Source organism: Podarcis pityusensis, assembly GCF_964106645.2.
Source record: "Podarcis pityusensis genome assembly, chromosome: 10".
Classification (NCBI taxonomy): Eukaryota; Metazoa; Chordata; class Lepidosauria; order Squamata; family Lacertidae; genus Podarcis; species Podarcis pityusensis.
In genome coordinates, this window is record NC_138035.1 from 47,606,493 (window position 1) to 47,623,808 (window position 17,316).

The 17,316-nt window shown below is 42.1% G+C and overlaps 1 protein-coding gene across 4 annotated transcripts in view; it reads right to left on the minus strand.

Annotated features, from left to right (window-relative positions):
• Positions 1-999: 999 nt before the first annotated feature.
• The window catches only part of RASSF3 (Ras association domain family member 3), a 53,689-nt gene continuing 37,372 nt past the window's right edge, over positions 1,000-17,316 (minus strand). For all 4 annotated transcript variants that reach the window (XM_081022384.1, XM_081022385.1, XM_081022382.1 and 1 more), the window contains 4 exons: positions 8,562-8,669; positions 6,608-6,875; positions 4,757-4,872; positions 1,000-4,510 (listed from right to left, as the gene is read on the minus strand). In XM_081022384.1, coding sequence (XP_080878510.1) covers positions 4,361-4,510; positions 4,757-4,872; positions 6,608-6,875; positions 8,562-8,669 — 642 coding nt within the window. In that variant the 3' untranslated portion in view covers positions 1,000-4,360. The remainder of the gene's footprint in view (positions 4,511-4,756; positions 4,873-6,607; positions 6,876-8,561; positions 8,670-17,316) is intronic.

Here is a 17,316-nt window from a genome sequence, read left to right on the forward strand (position 1 = left end):
GCTCTCACTTAATAAAGCTCCAAAGACTCCAGCAGCAATGATGAATCTTTTAAGACAAATGAAGGAGGTCTGTGGTTAGTTTTCGTTAGATGTTATAGCATCATGTTAGAGCCCTGGAAAACAATTTTGGATAAATGCAGGCCCTGCAGTTTCTCAAAGTATAAAGGGTTGTGATAATATGCAATGTCCTACAATATGACAACTCTCTCAGATTCTAATGGGCCATAGCTGCTTAATGTGTTAAGCACCTGCCATCCCCAAGCTGAAGAATACAGTGGTGCCCCGCAAGACGAATGCCTCGCAAGACGGAAAACCCGCTAGACGAAAGGGTTTTCCGTTTTTGAGTTGCTTCGCAGGACGAATTTCCCTATGGGCTTGCTTCGCAAGACGAAAATGTCTTGCGAGTCTTGAGATTTTTTTCCCGCTCCCCCCCCCCCTTTTTCTAAGCCGCTAAACCTTTAATAGCCTTTTAGCAGCTAATCTGCTAAGCCTTTAATAGCCGCTAAACCGCTAATAGCGCTAATCCGCTAAGCTGCTAATAGGGTTGCTTCGCAAGACGAAAAAACTGCTAGACGAAGACACTCGCGGAACGGATTAATTTCGTCTTGCAAGGCACCACTGTACTTGCTGCAGGCTTGGTTATGCCTTTACTAGGATGCGTGGTTTGAATTTGTAAGGAATTTTCCTGATTGCTGCAACATGAGCAAATGGTTTGCTTTTTCTTATCCTTGAACATAGCAGAATTTTGTGTCCTGGGAAAGTCACTATCCATCTCTGGCATGTGGATGTATAACTGTAAGAACAACAAAAATAATGTAAATATTGTACCCCTCAGCCTTGGACATATTGAGGGAAATTTAGCTGGTGTCAGATGCCTGGTGCTGATTCAGGATACTGCTGTTGCGAAGTCCCATCAAGTCAGCAAAGATTGTTGCCATTAACTTGTAGTTGGAAGCGCTATAAATTTAAACCAATAATGAAACAATGAAAGCATCCATATCGGTGTCAACTTTAGCTTTAATGATGGAATTACAACTTGCTATAACAACTTCAAAGGGAATCATTAAGGCTTCCCTATTAAAAAAAATTCAAAATAAATAGTACAAGTTTGTTTTTTAAAAAAAGAAAACCTTTTTTCAGTGTTTTCCACATCACCCTCCAGTCAGCTACTACCAAAGTCAAAACATAAAACAGTTTGCAATGCATCTTTGACAGATTAAGAACCTGACAAGAAAACAAAATTAAAGCCTACAAAAAAAACCAAAAAACCCTACCTTTGGATCAATGTTGACCTATTCTTTGAAGCTTTGGGTTTTTTTAAAAAAACAAAAACAAAACACCTGTAGTAACCAGTGTGCTTTCAGCTTGAGACTGCTTGGAATATAAATTTTGTTATTCCTGCAGTTCATAAAACACACCAAGAGAAGATGTAGGGGTAAGGAAAACACAAAGTTCAAGTAAAAATAATAATAATTAAGATTCACATACTTGTAGATTGTCATTTCTAGACTGAAATACAGTATTTAAATTTCGAGCAACCTGATTAATATTAAAATTCCAAACATCAACTTTTTATGAGTTTCAATAGAATTAAGTGACTCCAAAGGCCAGTTTAGAATTCAGCTGCTCCCAGATGCAAGGCATGAGCAAAGAGCTAAGCCAAAATGCACTCCTCTTCCCCAGTTTACCACATCCAAGTTGGGCAGCCATTTTGGAACTGTGCACATGAGAATACGAACAAGGGTGGGGTTTTCTCCTGACTTGCCAGCAGCATGTTCACTCTCCCTGCCGATGGCATTTCTTCCACTGCATACAGGATATACTGCTTCCTAGCTCTGATGGTGTCCGTTCTGAGGCCAAAATGGGGGTGGGAAATGGAGCTTTCTTCCCTTACTCCACTGACTTCTTAACCCAGGAAGACAACCAGAGTGGAAGCAGGAAGCAGGGCCCTCCTGCCGTCACTCTGATCTGGCTTCAAGACAGGTGAAGCCTTTCCCAACCTGTGGGCCCCCAGATGTTGAACTACAACTCCCACCACTCCTAGCTAGCAAGGCCAGAGCTCAGGGATGATGGGAGTTGTAGTCCAACAAAACCTGGGGACCCACAGGTTGAGAACCGCTGTAAAAAAAAGCTGCCATTTTGAAACAAAGCAACAGCACTCAGAAATGGGAAGAATAAATGAAAATGCAGTGGAAGGAGCAAAAAAAGTGAGTGGGGGGGTCACCACCGTTGTTGTTTTTTTGCGGGGTGGCGCTACCCTCTGCACCCCTAATTTTAGCAGAAAGGGCTCAGTGATTAACTTTTGGCTCTGCTCTAGTGAAAAATCTCTTTCTGTGACAATGTTTTATGCAGGAGCCATGTTTGATGCATGCGCCACTGTGCGCAAAGTAGACACTCTCTGCCAGTTAACGGTGTAACCCTGGCAGGGTGTATACCCTTGCACACGACTGGCCAACATGTGTGCTATAAGAAGCATTTAAATGTTAACACTTCCCTCAACAAAGGGCAAAGGCTTCTGGGTGGCTGGCACATAGAAGCAGTTAACACCTAAACCTTTCCGATAATGTGACACATAGCCTTTGTAGAAAAATAATTCCAAAACTGATGTTCAACGCATAACCTTCCCCCACTACCCTATGTGACTCTTGATTAGGTCTCTGGTAAAAAACAGTAAGACACACACAAAGCACTACAGTATTACACATGAAATAATAATAAAAACTCCAACAAGATATGCCTTTGATTGATACCTAATTCTACTTTTAAGTTATCGCTAACCATTTAATATATCAAGATTGTCTTGGCAAGTCTGAGATTAGAACCTCTTCCTCAAACCTCAATATTTTGAGGGGAATAAACAGCCAAAGTTTTAAAAACAATAAAAGGCACACTTTCCCAAGAGAACATATGTCTTGGAGTTGCATATAATCCCCACCGGGTGTCAGCAACTGGCAGATATTACTCAGAAATTTCAAAATTAATGCCCAAATAATTCAAAGGGAGGGGGGATGGTTGCTGCTCACGATTCCTTAAATTATATAAATTATTACTCCAAACCAATATCTTTTTTTCCCCTGGGTGGCCGCAAATATAAACTTGAAAGTCTTTTGATACATTTATATAAAGGTTTGAATTGCACACCCATTTCTTTGATTTCATTTACACCTTGCATACTTTAGATAAAAATAGTTCTGGGGGAAAATGCAGTTACAGTCAAAACACAAAATTCTTCCTCTTCCAATTATTTACCATGGTTCAGCAGCATACAGAATCCTAGCCAGTTTTTCAAAACTTGTATAGTTTAAACACAGAAACCAAACCAGATATAGCTCAAGTTTCTCACAGCGCAAAGCTACTTTTCCTCCTAGCCTACTTAATTCAGAAGGATTTTCTTTCTTCCTTGAGTTTTTAAATAAAACCAGGAGAATGGCCCTATTTTGCCTCTTTCTACGCAAAGGTACGAAGTTTTGTGGTGAGATCAAGGCAACTGCACCTTTCAGCATTGCAACAGTTGTGGATTAATTCCTTAAAAGCTGTTTTTACTAATGAAAACCTCAACCAAGAATCTGAGTGTATTTTAACAGCACATGCAAGACTGTGACTAAAGTGTGTTGCTGGTCGCACACAGCCTCTATGCAATTCCGCTTTTACTATATTTACTAAATTCTCTCTCAATAATAGCATCTGAATATATTAATTTCAGTAATACTAATCAGCATAAACACTCAACCGTCTTTACAACACACTAACCAACTTTTCTCCTGTTCCAACATTCTCACTTCTCTCCTCTCTCACCTTCTTTTCTACTTCCCCTCTACCTTCTCCAGCTCAAACTACTTCAACATCTTCTGCATAACATTTGGGACACAATTGTTCATCCCTTCTACAAATAAAAATAATACGTATTTCAAAAATATCAGAAGAAAGGTAGTGCAAAAATCAATTTTGGTATCAAATAGTGTGCTAATCCTTATTCTAAACCGAGCTGAGATTTATAATAAAATCTAACTTGCACACCCCTTTAAGTTTTAAAAGCTACAAATTATAATTAAAGCACATAATGTCTTGTGTTTCACAGGGTCTTTGAAAACAGATTCATCATACAATCACAGTTAGCATGATGCAATCTTGAAAAGACTCGTGAAGTACGCACACCACACAGGTCTGCAAATATTGCAAATTCCCTTTGCTGCTACCTGCAAGATGTAAAAGTATGTCAAATTTACAGAACCACCTCTATGATAACAAAAAAAGGTCATATGTTTTAATGACACAGGTACTCTTGCTCTTGCTCTAGGGGTTGGCATGCTATGCAATATTTGGTAATTTGTATTTTTCCTGAGTGTTCTTTGGCCCCATTTTAACCTGGTTTCCAGACTCCACCAAGGGCTTCTTCAAGTTTGTCTCTGTAAGCTGCATAGCGTCTTTGTAAGATTTGCAGCTGCTCATCTTCTTCCTTGTCCAGTATACGCAAGAAGTTCTGTAGTTCAGGAACACTAAAAGCTTCCCACTGTGGAGGGGAAAGGGGATTACAAAAGCATGTAGATGATTAAAAAATCTTAAAATTACAGACTGGGTTTTAACTGGTATCAAAACAGGTCCTTCTCTGGCCTACAAAAGAGCCTGAGAGTAGTACACTTGACAAACATCAATTGGGAAATAGCCCAAAATCCTGGCAATGGAAAAAAGTAGGACTTGGAAACCCTCAAGAACCCCTCCAAGCTGTTTGATGCTATAAACAGAGCTGCCAACTTACCAAAAACTCTCCAGTTTCATGCTCACGGAGAACAAAACTCAGCATGTCTGTCCTTGGGCCTGCCACCAACCGCAAATAAAGGGGATGTTCAATTTCTGAGAGCTTGCACATATACACTAAAAAAAGTGTGAGATTAAAAGGGGTGGGGAGTAAATATGCATACAGAATTTCTGCTAGAAATTCTAGACTAGAACTAGATCAACATAGACACAAAAGACCGCCCCCCACCTCAAATGTTGCTGCACAAACTGAGAATTATGAGCAAAGTTCATTACGTGAGGCACAGCAACAATGACAACTGCTAAAGCAAAAAAGGAAACACTAAGCAAAACACCCAAACTTAAACATATTCAGAATACACAAAACTGACAAGTGTATATGCAATCAGTTTCCTGCAACTTGTGGGGGGAAAAACGCCAACCACTTTATTTTACAGCCAAGACTCAAGTATATCTAAGGGACCACTTTTGCCAGATGAACATTCCTAAGCACTGGAATGAAATCTTGCTCCTTCTGTTTGGCATGTGAAGCAATTTAGCATTCAGAGAAGATAGCCTTCTCAGTGGTGGCCCAACAGCAAGGGTAGCAAGAACCGTTTCCAGAGCCTTTTTCAAAAGCAAGAACATTTATGCACTTTCAGAAGGAAGATAACAAAGGCTGACTTAAACCAGCACTCAGTTCTTTATATCTTTTATGGTTCTGGTTTATGGCTCCCTTGCTTGCTCGTTTAAGAGTCTTGTAGCAAATGTATGCGATTTTATTAGACAATATTATTTATGTGCCTTTTCAATTCGTACACCACCTAAACAGAAAGATGGTACTGTATTTTCAAAACATGATACAAGTGCATGTTGTGTTTAGTAGGCCTAGTATTTAGATGTAAACAGGTCGGCCTATACAGTAGTGCAATGTGGCTGGATCTAAACAGTGTTTGGAGTGAATCTATGGGTTGTGTATCTAATGACGATTCTGCCTTAGTAGAAACCTTTTTGCTGTGACTTCTTACGTACTACAGCCCTCTGCAGTAAAATCCATCAAGCTGAATAAATCTAAGTATTTTCCAACAAACTCTAGTGTCCTCAATAGGGCCAGGTGATACTTGGTTTTCAACATTGTGATATATCACCAGCTAAACTTTGTGATAAACTGATATATCACGATGTCTGAAATAAGGATGGAGTTTGTAGAGGCATCAGGCATGGGCTGGCTTCATAGTTTTTCCCACATTGTGATTTTTGCATAGCGCGCAAAACCGCTATCACTAGATGGCAGTGGTTTTCAACCAGTGTGCCATGGCCCACTGGGGTGCCTTGAATGATGGTCAGGGGTGCCACTGGCAACTCTGTCCCTCCCTCCTTCTTCTGATGCCTTCTTGCATCTCTGCCTCCCCAAGGCTTGAACAGCTTTTTGTTGCAGCAGCCCTGGCTACAAGTTCCACAGGTGAATGGTGCTTCTAGGGCTGGCCAAGGGGTGCTTCCCAGGCCCCTGTGGGGCAGTGGGAGGAGGCACCTCTCTTTGGGGCAGGGGAGGGGCAGCTCAGAGACCAGGGCTGGCAGCTGCAGCTGCCCAGACGACTCCTAAGAAGAGAGGAGAGAAGACGAGGCTGAGGGAACACTCCACAAGGGAGTGTGTTCGAAAAGGGCTGAGGGGCTCTGCAGGCAAGGGGTGACATAACTGGGCTCCTGAGCCCCACAGGGGTGCCGCAGAAAGAACGTAGTTGGTCAAGGGAACCACGGACCCAAAATGGTTGAAAACCTCTGCTAGATGGGACTTCAAACCGGGGAGCCCTCTTCCCCAAGTCTTAAGAGTACAGAGCGACCATATGATCATTCAGAAGATTTAGAAGCATACCTTGATCTTCCTTGTGACAACGTTTATAAAGCGCAAACTTGGCAGGGTTATCAGCCACCATGAACTTCTTGAGCAAAGCTTCAATAACTTCACGAACAGTGTTAGTGCTGCTGATGTGAAGGGTATTTGTGTAGCCGTTAGGCAAGCAAAAAGCTGTCTCCGAGTTGTTGTTGACATGCTTCCCGGGACTCGCAGGAGCCCGTACCGTGATGGGTCTGCACAGTTCCATCTGAACTTTGATGAAGCCGGTGTATACTCCGCTGGAGTGCTAGAATACACACAAAAACTATAGGGTTAGTTCTTTCAAAATAACCAGAAGCTCAAGGATCAGATACATTTCCGTACATCCATTTTTGCTCCCCCCGCTTTTCTAATGCTTGCACATCACAACGTCGCAACAAAATCAGCATAAAAACCCCAACACAACACAAACGGATGCAGACATAGCTCAGTTGGCTAGAGCACCGTGTTGAGTTTGAGTCGCAAATTTGATCCCCATGTGGGACAGTTGTATATTCCTGTACTGCAGCGAGTTGGGCTGGAAAATCCTCAGGGTCCCTTCCCATTCTATGATTCTATTATTCTACGATAACATGAAAACCAACTCAGAGGAGCTGGGGGGAGGCTTATCTGCCATTCTGCCACGTATGGCAAAAGTCTGGCATATAATTTCTTTCAAAGTCTTTACTAGCCAGCAAGAAAGGGAGCCACCCAGGTTTTGTGGGGCAAGCGAATATACAGTGGTACGTCGGGTTAAGTACTTAATTCGTTTCGGAGGTCCATTCTTAACCTGAAACTGTTCTTAACCTGAGGCACCACTTTAGCTAATGGGGCCTCCTGCTGCCGCTGCGCCGCCGGAGCCCAATTTCTGTTTTTATCCTGAAGCCAAGTTCTTAACCTGAAGCACTATTTCTGGGTCAGCGGAGTGTGTAACCTGAAGCGTATGTAACCCGAGGTACGACTGTAAAATGGAATGCGGCCACTGAAAGTCACACTCAACTCTGCTTCCATCGTAGATGAAACGTAGAGAAAGGCCCCTCCCCCAGATGTTAAGGCAGTGTGCTCTTTAGGTAACCTGGGCCCAAGCCTTTTAGGGCAAAGGTGGGGAACTGCTAGGCCGCAGATCAAATTAGTTCTGCCAGGTCTTGGAGACAGGCAAAGCACAAACATCTTTCCTATGCTTGATAGCATCTATGAGGTCAAGCACAAGGGAGTTTCAAGCCACAGCTAAAAGGAAGAAAAACTAGAAGCACACCCCAGATTCCTCCTTTGAATTCAAGCTGGCAATACAAAAGATCTTCCTCTGTGAGTGAGCTTGCCATGAATGCCAATCAGTTGACTGGGGCCTACAGCAAGGCCTGCTGAGATCTGCTGCACTACCGATCCTTACACAAAGCAGAGTTTGCTCTCAAAGTATGGCTTGTTGGGTCACCTTGATTGTTAGGGCCTGTCAAAATGACCCTGAGAAGGTTAGGGGAGAGCTAAGGATTTGGCCTGCCAGCCAGATCCCATTCTCTGCCCCTGTTGTAGGGCTTTAAAGGGTTAATTTTCAAAACATCAACTTGTGCCCAGAAACAAACTGGCAATGTGCAGCTCTTGCAGGACAGGTGTCACATGAGCATCCTTGCTCCTGCATACTAAATCAACTGTAACTTTTGAAGATCCTTCAAAGGTAGTCCCATGACACTGCTGGGTTAAACTAAGGCATCTGCTGACTTTGCTTGTTTTCATTTTCCTCTCTTTGACTGCCAACCAATAAGGTAGCACCATTCTGCTATATAGTGTTTAGGAATATTTTAAGTACAAATACACAGAATGTGAAAACAATGAATATGATAATACATAAATTTTGTCCAAGCCCATATACTCAAAGCATACAGTGGTGATTTTATGTTGCTGCCATGCACCCCTTTAAACTACCAAAACTTAAAAAAAACTTTACACACAGTCTTACCAATGTCATCTTTAGCTTGTCAGTGACATCTGAATTGTATGTCTGGACTTTTTCCTTGATTGCTTCTTTGGTAAGATACGTGTGAGCTTCTCGCTCTTTCTGAACATCCTAAAGCAAAAGAGATTTGACAGTTTTAAAGATACCAAAAATATATACAGTGGTACCTCTGGTTACATACTTAACTCGTTCCAGAGGTCCGTTCTTAACCTGAAACTGTTCTGAACCTGAGATACCACTTTAGCTAATGGGGCCTCCCGCTGCCGGCACACCACTGGCATGTGATTTCTGTTCTTATCCTGAGGTAAAGTTCTTAACCCGAGGTACTACTTCTGGGTTAGTGGTCTGCTACCCGAAGTAACATGAGGTGTTAGTAACCTGAGGTACCACTGTATACTACTACTTAATATTTACTGAGCATTTCTAGCTACTGAACAAGAGGTTTTAAAAACAAGAGCTGATGTACAAAAGTTTTAATGTAAATGTATGTGTTCCAAATTAGGTCACATATCCACCATGCATTTAAAGCACTACAGTGGTACCTCAGGTTACATACGCTTCAGGTTACAGACACCGCTAACCCAGAAATAGTGCTTCAGGTTAAGAACTTTGCTTCAGGATGTGAACAGAAATTGTGCTCTGGTGGCGCGGCGGCAGCAGGAGGCCCCACTAGTTAAAGTGGTGCTTCAGGTTAAGAACAGTTTCAGGTTAATAACGGATCTCCAGAACAAATTAAGTTCTTAACCCGAGGTACCACTGTATCGTGTCACTGTAAGAGCCATAGAGAATTGTTGGTAGTGGTAGTTTCTGATGGGTGTTGGAATTTGTAGCTCTCAGAGATCAGTAGACTACAGTTCCCAAAATTGTCCGTAGCTCTTAAAGTGGTATAGTAGCACTTTGAAGGTCTGGTGTGCAACTGTCATATTCCACACACACACTACCAATGTATATAGTGGAATCAACCTTTAGCTTTCAATGAATGGCTTAGGAGCAGGCAGCAAGTGGAATCGGATTGATGCCCTTATGCTCACAAAAGGACCATGTAGCAGGCGTTCTGCAGATTCCTTCACTCCCCTGAATTCCCTAGCATCTCTGAAAATCAGCTCCTGGGATTTCCTGCAGAGAGAAATCAGCAAAATATGCCTCCTTTGCTAGTTGGTTAAAAGGAAGCATCCAAATGAATCACAAGCCCATGAACACCAAATGGATTCCTACCCAGAAAGTGGAATAACAAGCCACTCACATATCTAATCATCATGTTCCCATGTTGTCTGACTCCCTACCAGACTAGAAAATGAATTTATGGGCTTTGGACAAGATGCAGAAATGAGACTCTTCTGTCTCATCCAAAGAAATCTGAAATCAATGTACTGCAATATTCACATTGCAGAATACAAAGCACCAGCAAAAGTAGTGCACTTAAGAGAACCACTTTGAAACAAAGCATGCCCAAATCCAATTGTGTTCACTTGTCCACTATTTGCATGCAAAAAAAAAAATTATTGCTGGTGTATCTTATTTCATGATACGTCTCTCTGAAGCCATGCAGAGTTTGAGCATGTAGCGACTGATTTACTGTGAATCATTTAATGTTGGGTGACAGCTGTTAGGCAGAGAGCTAACGTGGTACAGAAGTATCTGGAAATTGGGGGGCAGGGAGAAGAAGAGACAGAATTCCTAATGCCCAGTTCTAATCCCCGTTTAGCTACAAAGCTCACAGGGTGAGCAAACCTGCTCAAACTTGGCGTGAGAGTAAAATGCCCCTAAGTTCCTTGGACACAAACTGAAGACGTTAAAAACAATGATTCTCAAGGAATTGACGGGGGGGGGAACCTTTAACAGACAAGCACCCCAACTGAACCATTCTTGAAATGAAGATTAATCCTTAAACGAGGAAGGGTATATTTTCCTCACCCCAATTTGACCATGGCCAACAAATAACCCAAAAGCAATGTGAAGAGCTACTATTTAATGGGGAGAGAAGCTTAGGCCTTACTAGATTTCCATTGGTTAGTTTTAACCTTGTTGTAAAAAAAGTAAGCTATTATCCCAAAACAGCTTTCTCCAAGTGGGATATTGATTTTTACAGTCCAATACAAATATGTTCCTTAAGCGCAGGATATCTTTCAAAGGACATTTGCTCACAACCCATATGGAAAATTGGTGCTATTAATACACTTCCATTATTTGCACGAACACACCATATATAGCCTGAAATTATTGCAGCTCTCAACTTTCGTGAACTGAAACGTCTATTTAATTGCCTTCACTTGAAAGTCGTCTCGTCAGGCGTATCTAACACAGGATCAAAATACTCAGAAGATACCCAGGAATGGTTACTAGGCCTTTACTCCCCCAAACAGAAAGCTTCCACTTAAGCTGCTGGGTGTATATCAAGACCCTATCAAAGAATCATAGAATTGTGGAGGGTCATGTAGTCCAAACCCCAGCAATGCAGGAAGATGCAGCTGTCCTATAGAAGGATCAAAGCTGCAACCTTGGCATGCTCTAACCAACTGAGCAGGTTGATCTAAAAAGCATTAAAATGTAAAGGGACCCTTGACCATTAGGTCCAGTCGTGACAGACTCTTGGGATTGCGGTGCTCGTCTCGCTTTATTGGCTGAGGGAGCTGGAGTACAGCTTCCGGGTCATGTGGCCAGCATGAGTAAGCATGACTAAGCTGCTTCTGGCGAACCAGAGCAGCGCACGGAAACGTTGTTTACCTTCCCGCCGGAGTGGTACCTATTTATCTACTTGCACTTTGACGTGCTTTCGAACTGCTAGGTTGGCAGGAGCAGGAATCGAACAACGGGAGCTCACCCCGTCGCGGGGATTCAAACCACCGACCTTCTGATCGGCATGTCCTAGGCTCTGTGGTTTAACCCACAGTGCCACCTGTGCCCCCCCCCCCCCAAAAGCATTAGGGACATGAAATACTGAGAATACCAAAAGCTCTGCTTATCTAGCAATTGACGAATAAGGGCGTAACATACAGTGGTACCTCAGGTTACATACGCTTCGGGTTACATACGCTTCAGGTTACAGACTCTGCTAACCCAGGTTAAGAACTTTGCTTCAGGATAAGAACAGAAATCATGCTCCGGCAGCACCCACGCACGCACACACACACCAGTTATCAAAACCTGTTTATGTGCAAGCTACTTTTGTGACCCTGTGGGAAGGCCAGTCGGCTGCTATTGCTCCTTCTTTTGTGCAAACTAGCTTGCAAGTTTCTGCTACTGCAGAAAACCGAACCATAAAAAGAGCCAAAAATATAACACAATTTATTTGTGTGCGTCTGTGTATGTGAGAGAGTATGAATACGAGAGACTTATATGTACTTGTGATACTAAAGTAACTGATCACGTTTATCATGCTCTCACTCCAAAACCACAAGTTCTGCCATACCCTATATGGTTGTGCTTTAACTGCTGGCACACAACCCAGTTCTAAACAGAGTAGGTTGTTTAAAGTTTGAAGCTGCAAGAATAGCATTTAGATTCCTGGCACTTGATTTACAGCAAAAGGCACAGCAGGTTACCCATCCATTTACAATGGAATAAAGGGTTTTGTTTTGATGAAATATACTTTTCATACAGGCCCATGTGACCTTGTGTCATTTTGTAAAAAGAATGAGAAAACTTGGAACTTGGTATGTAAAGAAATAATTTACCAGTTGGTATTTTGTTACTGGGGGAGAGAGAGAGAATGAACCTGGACTAGAACTCTGAAACTGTTTTCATCACATTTTACTAAGATTCAGGGTAGCAGACATTTTAAGATAGCGGTGTCTGAGAGAGACCTGCCCCCCGCAAACGAAGCAATGAATCCCCCATCCACTAAACCACATTGGCTGAGGTGCAGCACAACACTTGAGACTTTCACAAGGATGTTTACTGACTTAGTACATTCACATCCTGCTTTTTCACCAGAGTCCTCAAAGCAGCTAACATTTATGAAGTACAGAAGATAAACCAGGAGCCAAATGCTCGCAAAACAGAATAGCCAACATCTTTCCTTCCCACCACAGGAGGAGAGGGGAGCCGGTCTGACTGCAGCAGGGCCAGATGTTCTTCTATGTTATTCAATGAGACACCCTACTAACACTTCCATAGCACACTAATAGGGCTGGGTGATATATTGATACAGTATATTGCTTGAAGTCCATATCATGATATCGGTTTCATAGTTTTTGACCTGGCCATATATTGCAAATCATGGGTGGGTGTTCATGCGCTATGAAAAAAATCACAATGCAGGGAAAACCGTGAAGCCGGCCAATGCCTCCGCATAGCTCCACCCTTATTTCAGACATCGTGATATATCGGCATATCAAGATGTTTAAGCTGGAGATATATCGCAACACTGAAAACCAGGTATCGCCCAGCCCTGCACACTCACCTGTTGCTTACAAAACCATACATGGTGCATCTCTAAGCAAGATCATCAACTTCCCCTCTTGAGAGTCCCATGTTTCCTCAGACTACCACCCTGAAAACAACAGTGCTCATCTGAAACAATCCCTGTGATCATGCACAGATCCCGATACAAGCTTTTCTTCTCTGCATAGTTGTTATGCAACTATGACTATGTCAACGTGCTCTAAATTGTATTCTACAGTGGTACCTCTGGTTACATACTTAATTCGTTCCGGAGGTCCGTTCTTAACCTGAAACTGTTCTTAATCTGAAGCACCACTTTAGCTAATGGGGCCTCCGGTTGCAGCCGCGCAATTTCTGTTCTCATCCTGAAGCAAAGTTCTTAACCAGAGGTACTATTTCTGGGTTAGCAGAGTCTGTAACCTGAAGCGTATGGAACCTGAAGCATATGGAACCAGAGGTACCACTGTACAAGCTAAAACAGAAAATACAGTGGTACCTGTATTACATACGCTTCAGGTTACATATGCTTCAGGTTACAGACTCTGCTAACCCAGAAATAGTACCTCTGGTTAAGAACTTTGCTTCAGGATGAGAACAGAAAACAGAAAACATGCTCCGGCAGCGCAGCAGCAGCAGGAAGCCCCATTAGCTAAAGTGGTGCTTCAGGTTAACAGTTTCAGGTTAAGAACTGACCTCTGGAACGAATTAAGTACTTAACCTGAGGTACCACTGTATTTTGGAAAATACAAAAGGGGCTGAAAAACGCTACCTCTGCTCAAGTCATCGTGCACAGTGAGAACAATGCACCAATCCTGAGCTGAAATCGCTGTGTGTGATTCCTGCCTCATTTACCTGGGATTCTGATTTCCAGTAATCTTCTCCCTGTATCTGCTCTGGTACCAACCATGTGGTGTCTGGGTCACCCCCCACCCAAGGGCTGCATTACTTAGCCCCCACCTTGCTGCCAACCTTGGGGTCCCTCTGCAATGCAGGGAGGATTAGAAATACTTTTAAATAAATTGTGGGGGGTAAAATATCAGCTTTAAATAGTATTTACAGGCACCAGCAGGAATGAAACCTGTATTGCCAAATAAGCAACAATTGGATGCATTTAACTCACCTTGAACGAAAAAGGATGCTCTTTGAACTACACTGGAAGAAAAACAAAACCACACTTGCGCGTGCACACACATTGCTTTTTGGACACAAGCCACTGGATCAGATTGTAAATAAACAAGTTATTCTACTAGCTCCGGAAAGAGGCCATCAGGAAGCACAGCGAGAGTGGCTTTGTTCTTAAGAGTGCAGGGAATAATGTGCGTTGACTTTGTAATTCAAGGTTCAAACACTTTCTTCCTTTTTGAACAGCAGCTTCCCTGTTTGTAAGCTCAGGAAATCACAGTCACAGGGACATTTGCTGCTCCACCCATCCTTTAAGACAATTTTTAAGATTTCAAGGTAAAAATGCCATAAAGCTCACAATAGCACAACACTGTTCTGCCTTGAGTGGAATAATAAAAGAAGTCTTTTTTAAAAAAACAACAACAAGCACCCAATAACCATTTATCAAGATTTGATAAAACAAGAATATTCTTTCCACCAATCAAAATAATCAGTCCTCAACAATATATCCAGATATACTGGTTTAAAGAACAGTGGAGTTTTAAATATTAGTTTTTAATTTCTTTCCGTCATTATCTTTGCTTTGTGTCTTCTTACTATTTTTTTTTCTAAATCATAGGTGCTACTGCTCTTTTAGAAAGAATTTCAAATTAGATGTCAGCAACTTAGGTAGCAATCCTATGCACAAAAAGCTGGTGCAAAGTTACGCCAGATCCTAACCTGCTGCTCTGCCTAAGCCTGGCAGGGAGAAAATTAGCTTTTAAAATACAATGGTACCTCTACTTATGCGCACCTCTGGTTACAGAATCTTCGGGATACACACGCGGCAAACCCGGAAGTATTTTTACAGGTTTCGCCACGCGCGCATGCGCAGAACCGCTCTACTGCACTGTGCGCATGCGCAGAACCGCTCTACCGTGCTGCGCACATGCGCAGAACAGGCACCTCTGGTTGCGAAAACCTCAGGATCCGACTAGAGCTCCAGAACGGATCCTGTCTGCAACCAGAGGTACTACTGTAGTGTTATATGCCAGATCATCAGGACACATGACTTAGGCTTAGGCTTAGCATCCAGCCTAGGTTCCTCCCTCTGGTCCCTCCCTGGGGACTTACCCTTGTCTTAGCTCAGCTGGCTGAGCCCCAGGTGAGATAGTTCTGTTCCATCTGATCTAGCATTCCATTGCATACATTGCCACTAGTGAACACTTTTGCACTAGGAAGTTCAATCTGATAATTGTGGTTAACTCCAACACAGCATTAACATTTTCTCTCTACCAGCCATGGATCTTGACTCTGTACCTTGAGAGTGTTCCATTTTTAGCAAACAATTCCGAGCATGTCAGGAAGTGTGTGACCATTCTTAGCTCATCAGCTGAGAATTCCATTCATCCAGCCTTGTGTGCTCACTTCATATTATTCAACAGCACCTCAAAATCATAATGTGATTTCAAAAATACAGTGGTACCTCGGGTTACATATGCTTCAGATAACATATGCTTCAGGTTACACACTCCGCTAACCTAGAAATAGTGCTTCAGGTTAAGAACTTTGCTTCAGGATAAGAACAGAAATTGGGTTCCGGCGGCGCGGCAGCAGCAGGAGGCCCCATTAGCTAAAGTGGTGCTTCAGGTTAAGAACAGTTTCAGGTTAAGTACGGACCTCCGGAATGAATTAAGTACTTAACCTGAGGTACCACTGTATAATCTACTTAGAAATCAGAATAAAAGTATGCTGTTGGAATTTTAAGGTCTTGGGACAGAAGCACCCAGAAAACATTACACACAACTTTTTTTATACCTCCAAGGACTATTGATTAATTTCCACATTCAGTTTATCCATCTCGGGGGAGGGACCAATGTAGAAGTTCACATTCACTCCTTCAATGGTAACACAAGAAGATTGTTCTATACCAGGCATAGGCAAACTCGGCCCTCCAGATGTTTTGGGACTACAACTCCCATCATCCCTGACCACTGGTCCTGTTAGCTAGGAATGATGGGAGTTGTAATCCCAAAACATCTGGAGGGCCAAGTTTGCCTATGCCTGTTTTATACTATTACCAAACACAATGTCATCCTTCTGTCTCATCACCAACACCCCCTAAACTAACCTTCCACTCTCCAGATGTGTCAGGCTACCATTTCAAGCATCTTGGACCAATGAGGATGCCAGTGTTTGAAATTAGTCAAGCGCCAGGCGCATTTTGCACCTGGCTATCAACCACTTGTGACCAAGTAAAGATGCCTGCACACCAGGATCGACCCTGACAACTTCCACTCTGCAGTTTTAAACTGAAATCTTAGGCGCAGTACTACGCCCAGAGCTCAGAAACCACTAGCTCTAATGAAATTCCCTATCGCAAAATGTGCCAAGATTAGAACAATGGGCATTTTGAACCCTGCACTTGCCTATTGATAATGAAGCAATCCCATTGATAACATTATTTCTGAGCAGTAAAACATCTTCAGATTTAGTTGTACTATTAGGTTCTAATACACACCAGGGATCACAACTTTAAAAGAGCAGATATACCGGTACAATCAGAAAAGGGATTGTGTATAGAGAAAAAAATGCATTTTTAATCAAAACATAGAAAAAGTGCCGCAAGATCAAATGGAATGTAAACAGCATTCTGCCAAGCTTAAAACAATTACGGTACTGTGGATATCTCAGAGTGGAAATATGTAGAAGCACTAGTGATAGTAATTTTAGCACTTATACCAACATCAAGCATACGAAGTTATTCTCCTGAAAACTTTCCCAGCAGTCAAGAGTTCATTCTATATTTTAGCAAAAAAATACTTTTAAAAAAACCTTGCTAATGAATGATAATAATAATAATCATGTTGATCAACAGCAACTTGACAAAATCCCAGTCCAAATCCTGATGAAGAGTCTGTCCCTAAAATTTACTTAGCTTCATATACTGAAAAGGTGCCACTTTGCCAACTATGACTATTGTAGTCATTTTTATATATATATATTTTTTAAAAAGGAACCTCTTTCTATGCAGCTTTAATCCAATGTGAGTCACTCATTTCTTATTTCGAAAATGAACTTGCCTTCTCTATTTGGCTTCAAGTAAGAGTATTGTCCATAATCCTTAATTACAAATAATGGCAAGTGCCATCCTATTTTAGATCCTGTTCTTCCAATACACGAATTAGAGACATTACTTTGAAAAATGAAACAGGAGTTTGAAGCAGAAATTTCCACAGCAATAGCTTTTTAAAGACACTGGAATTGTATTTTA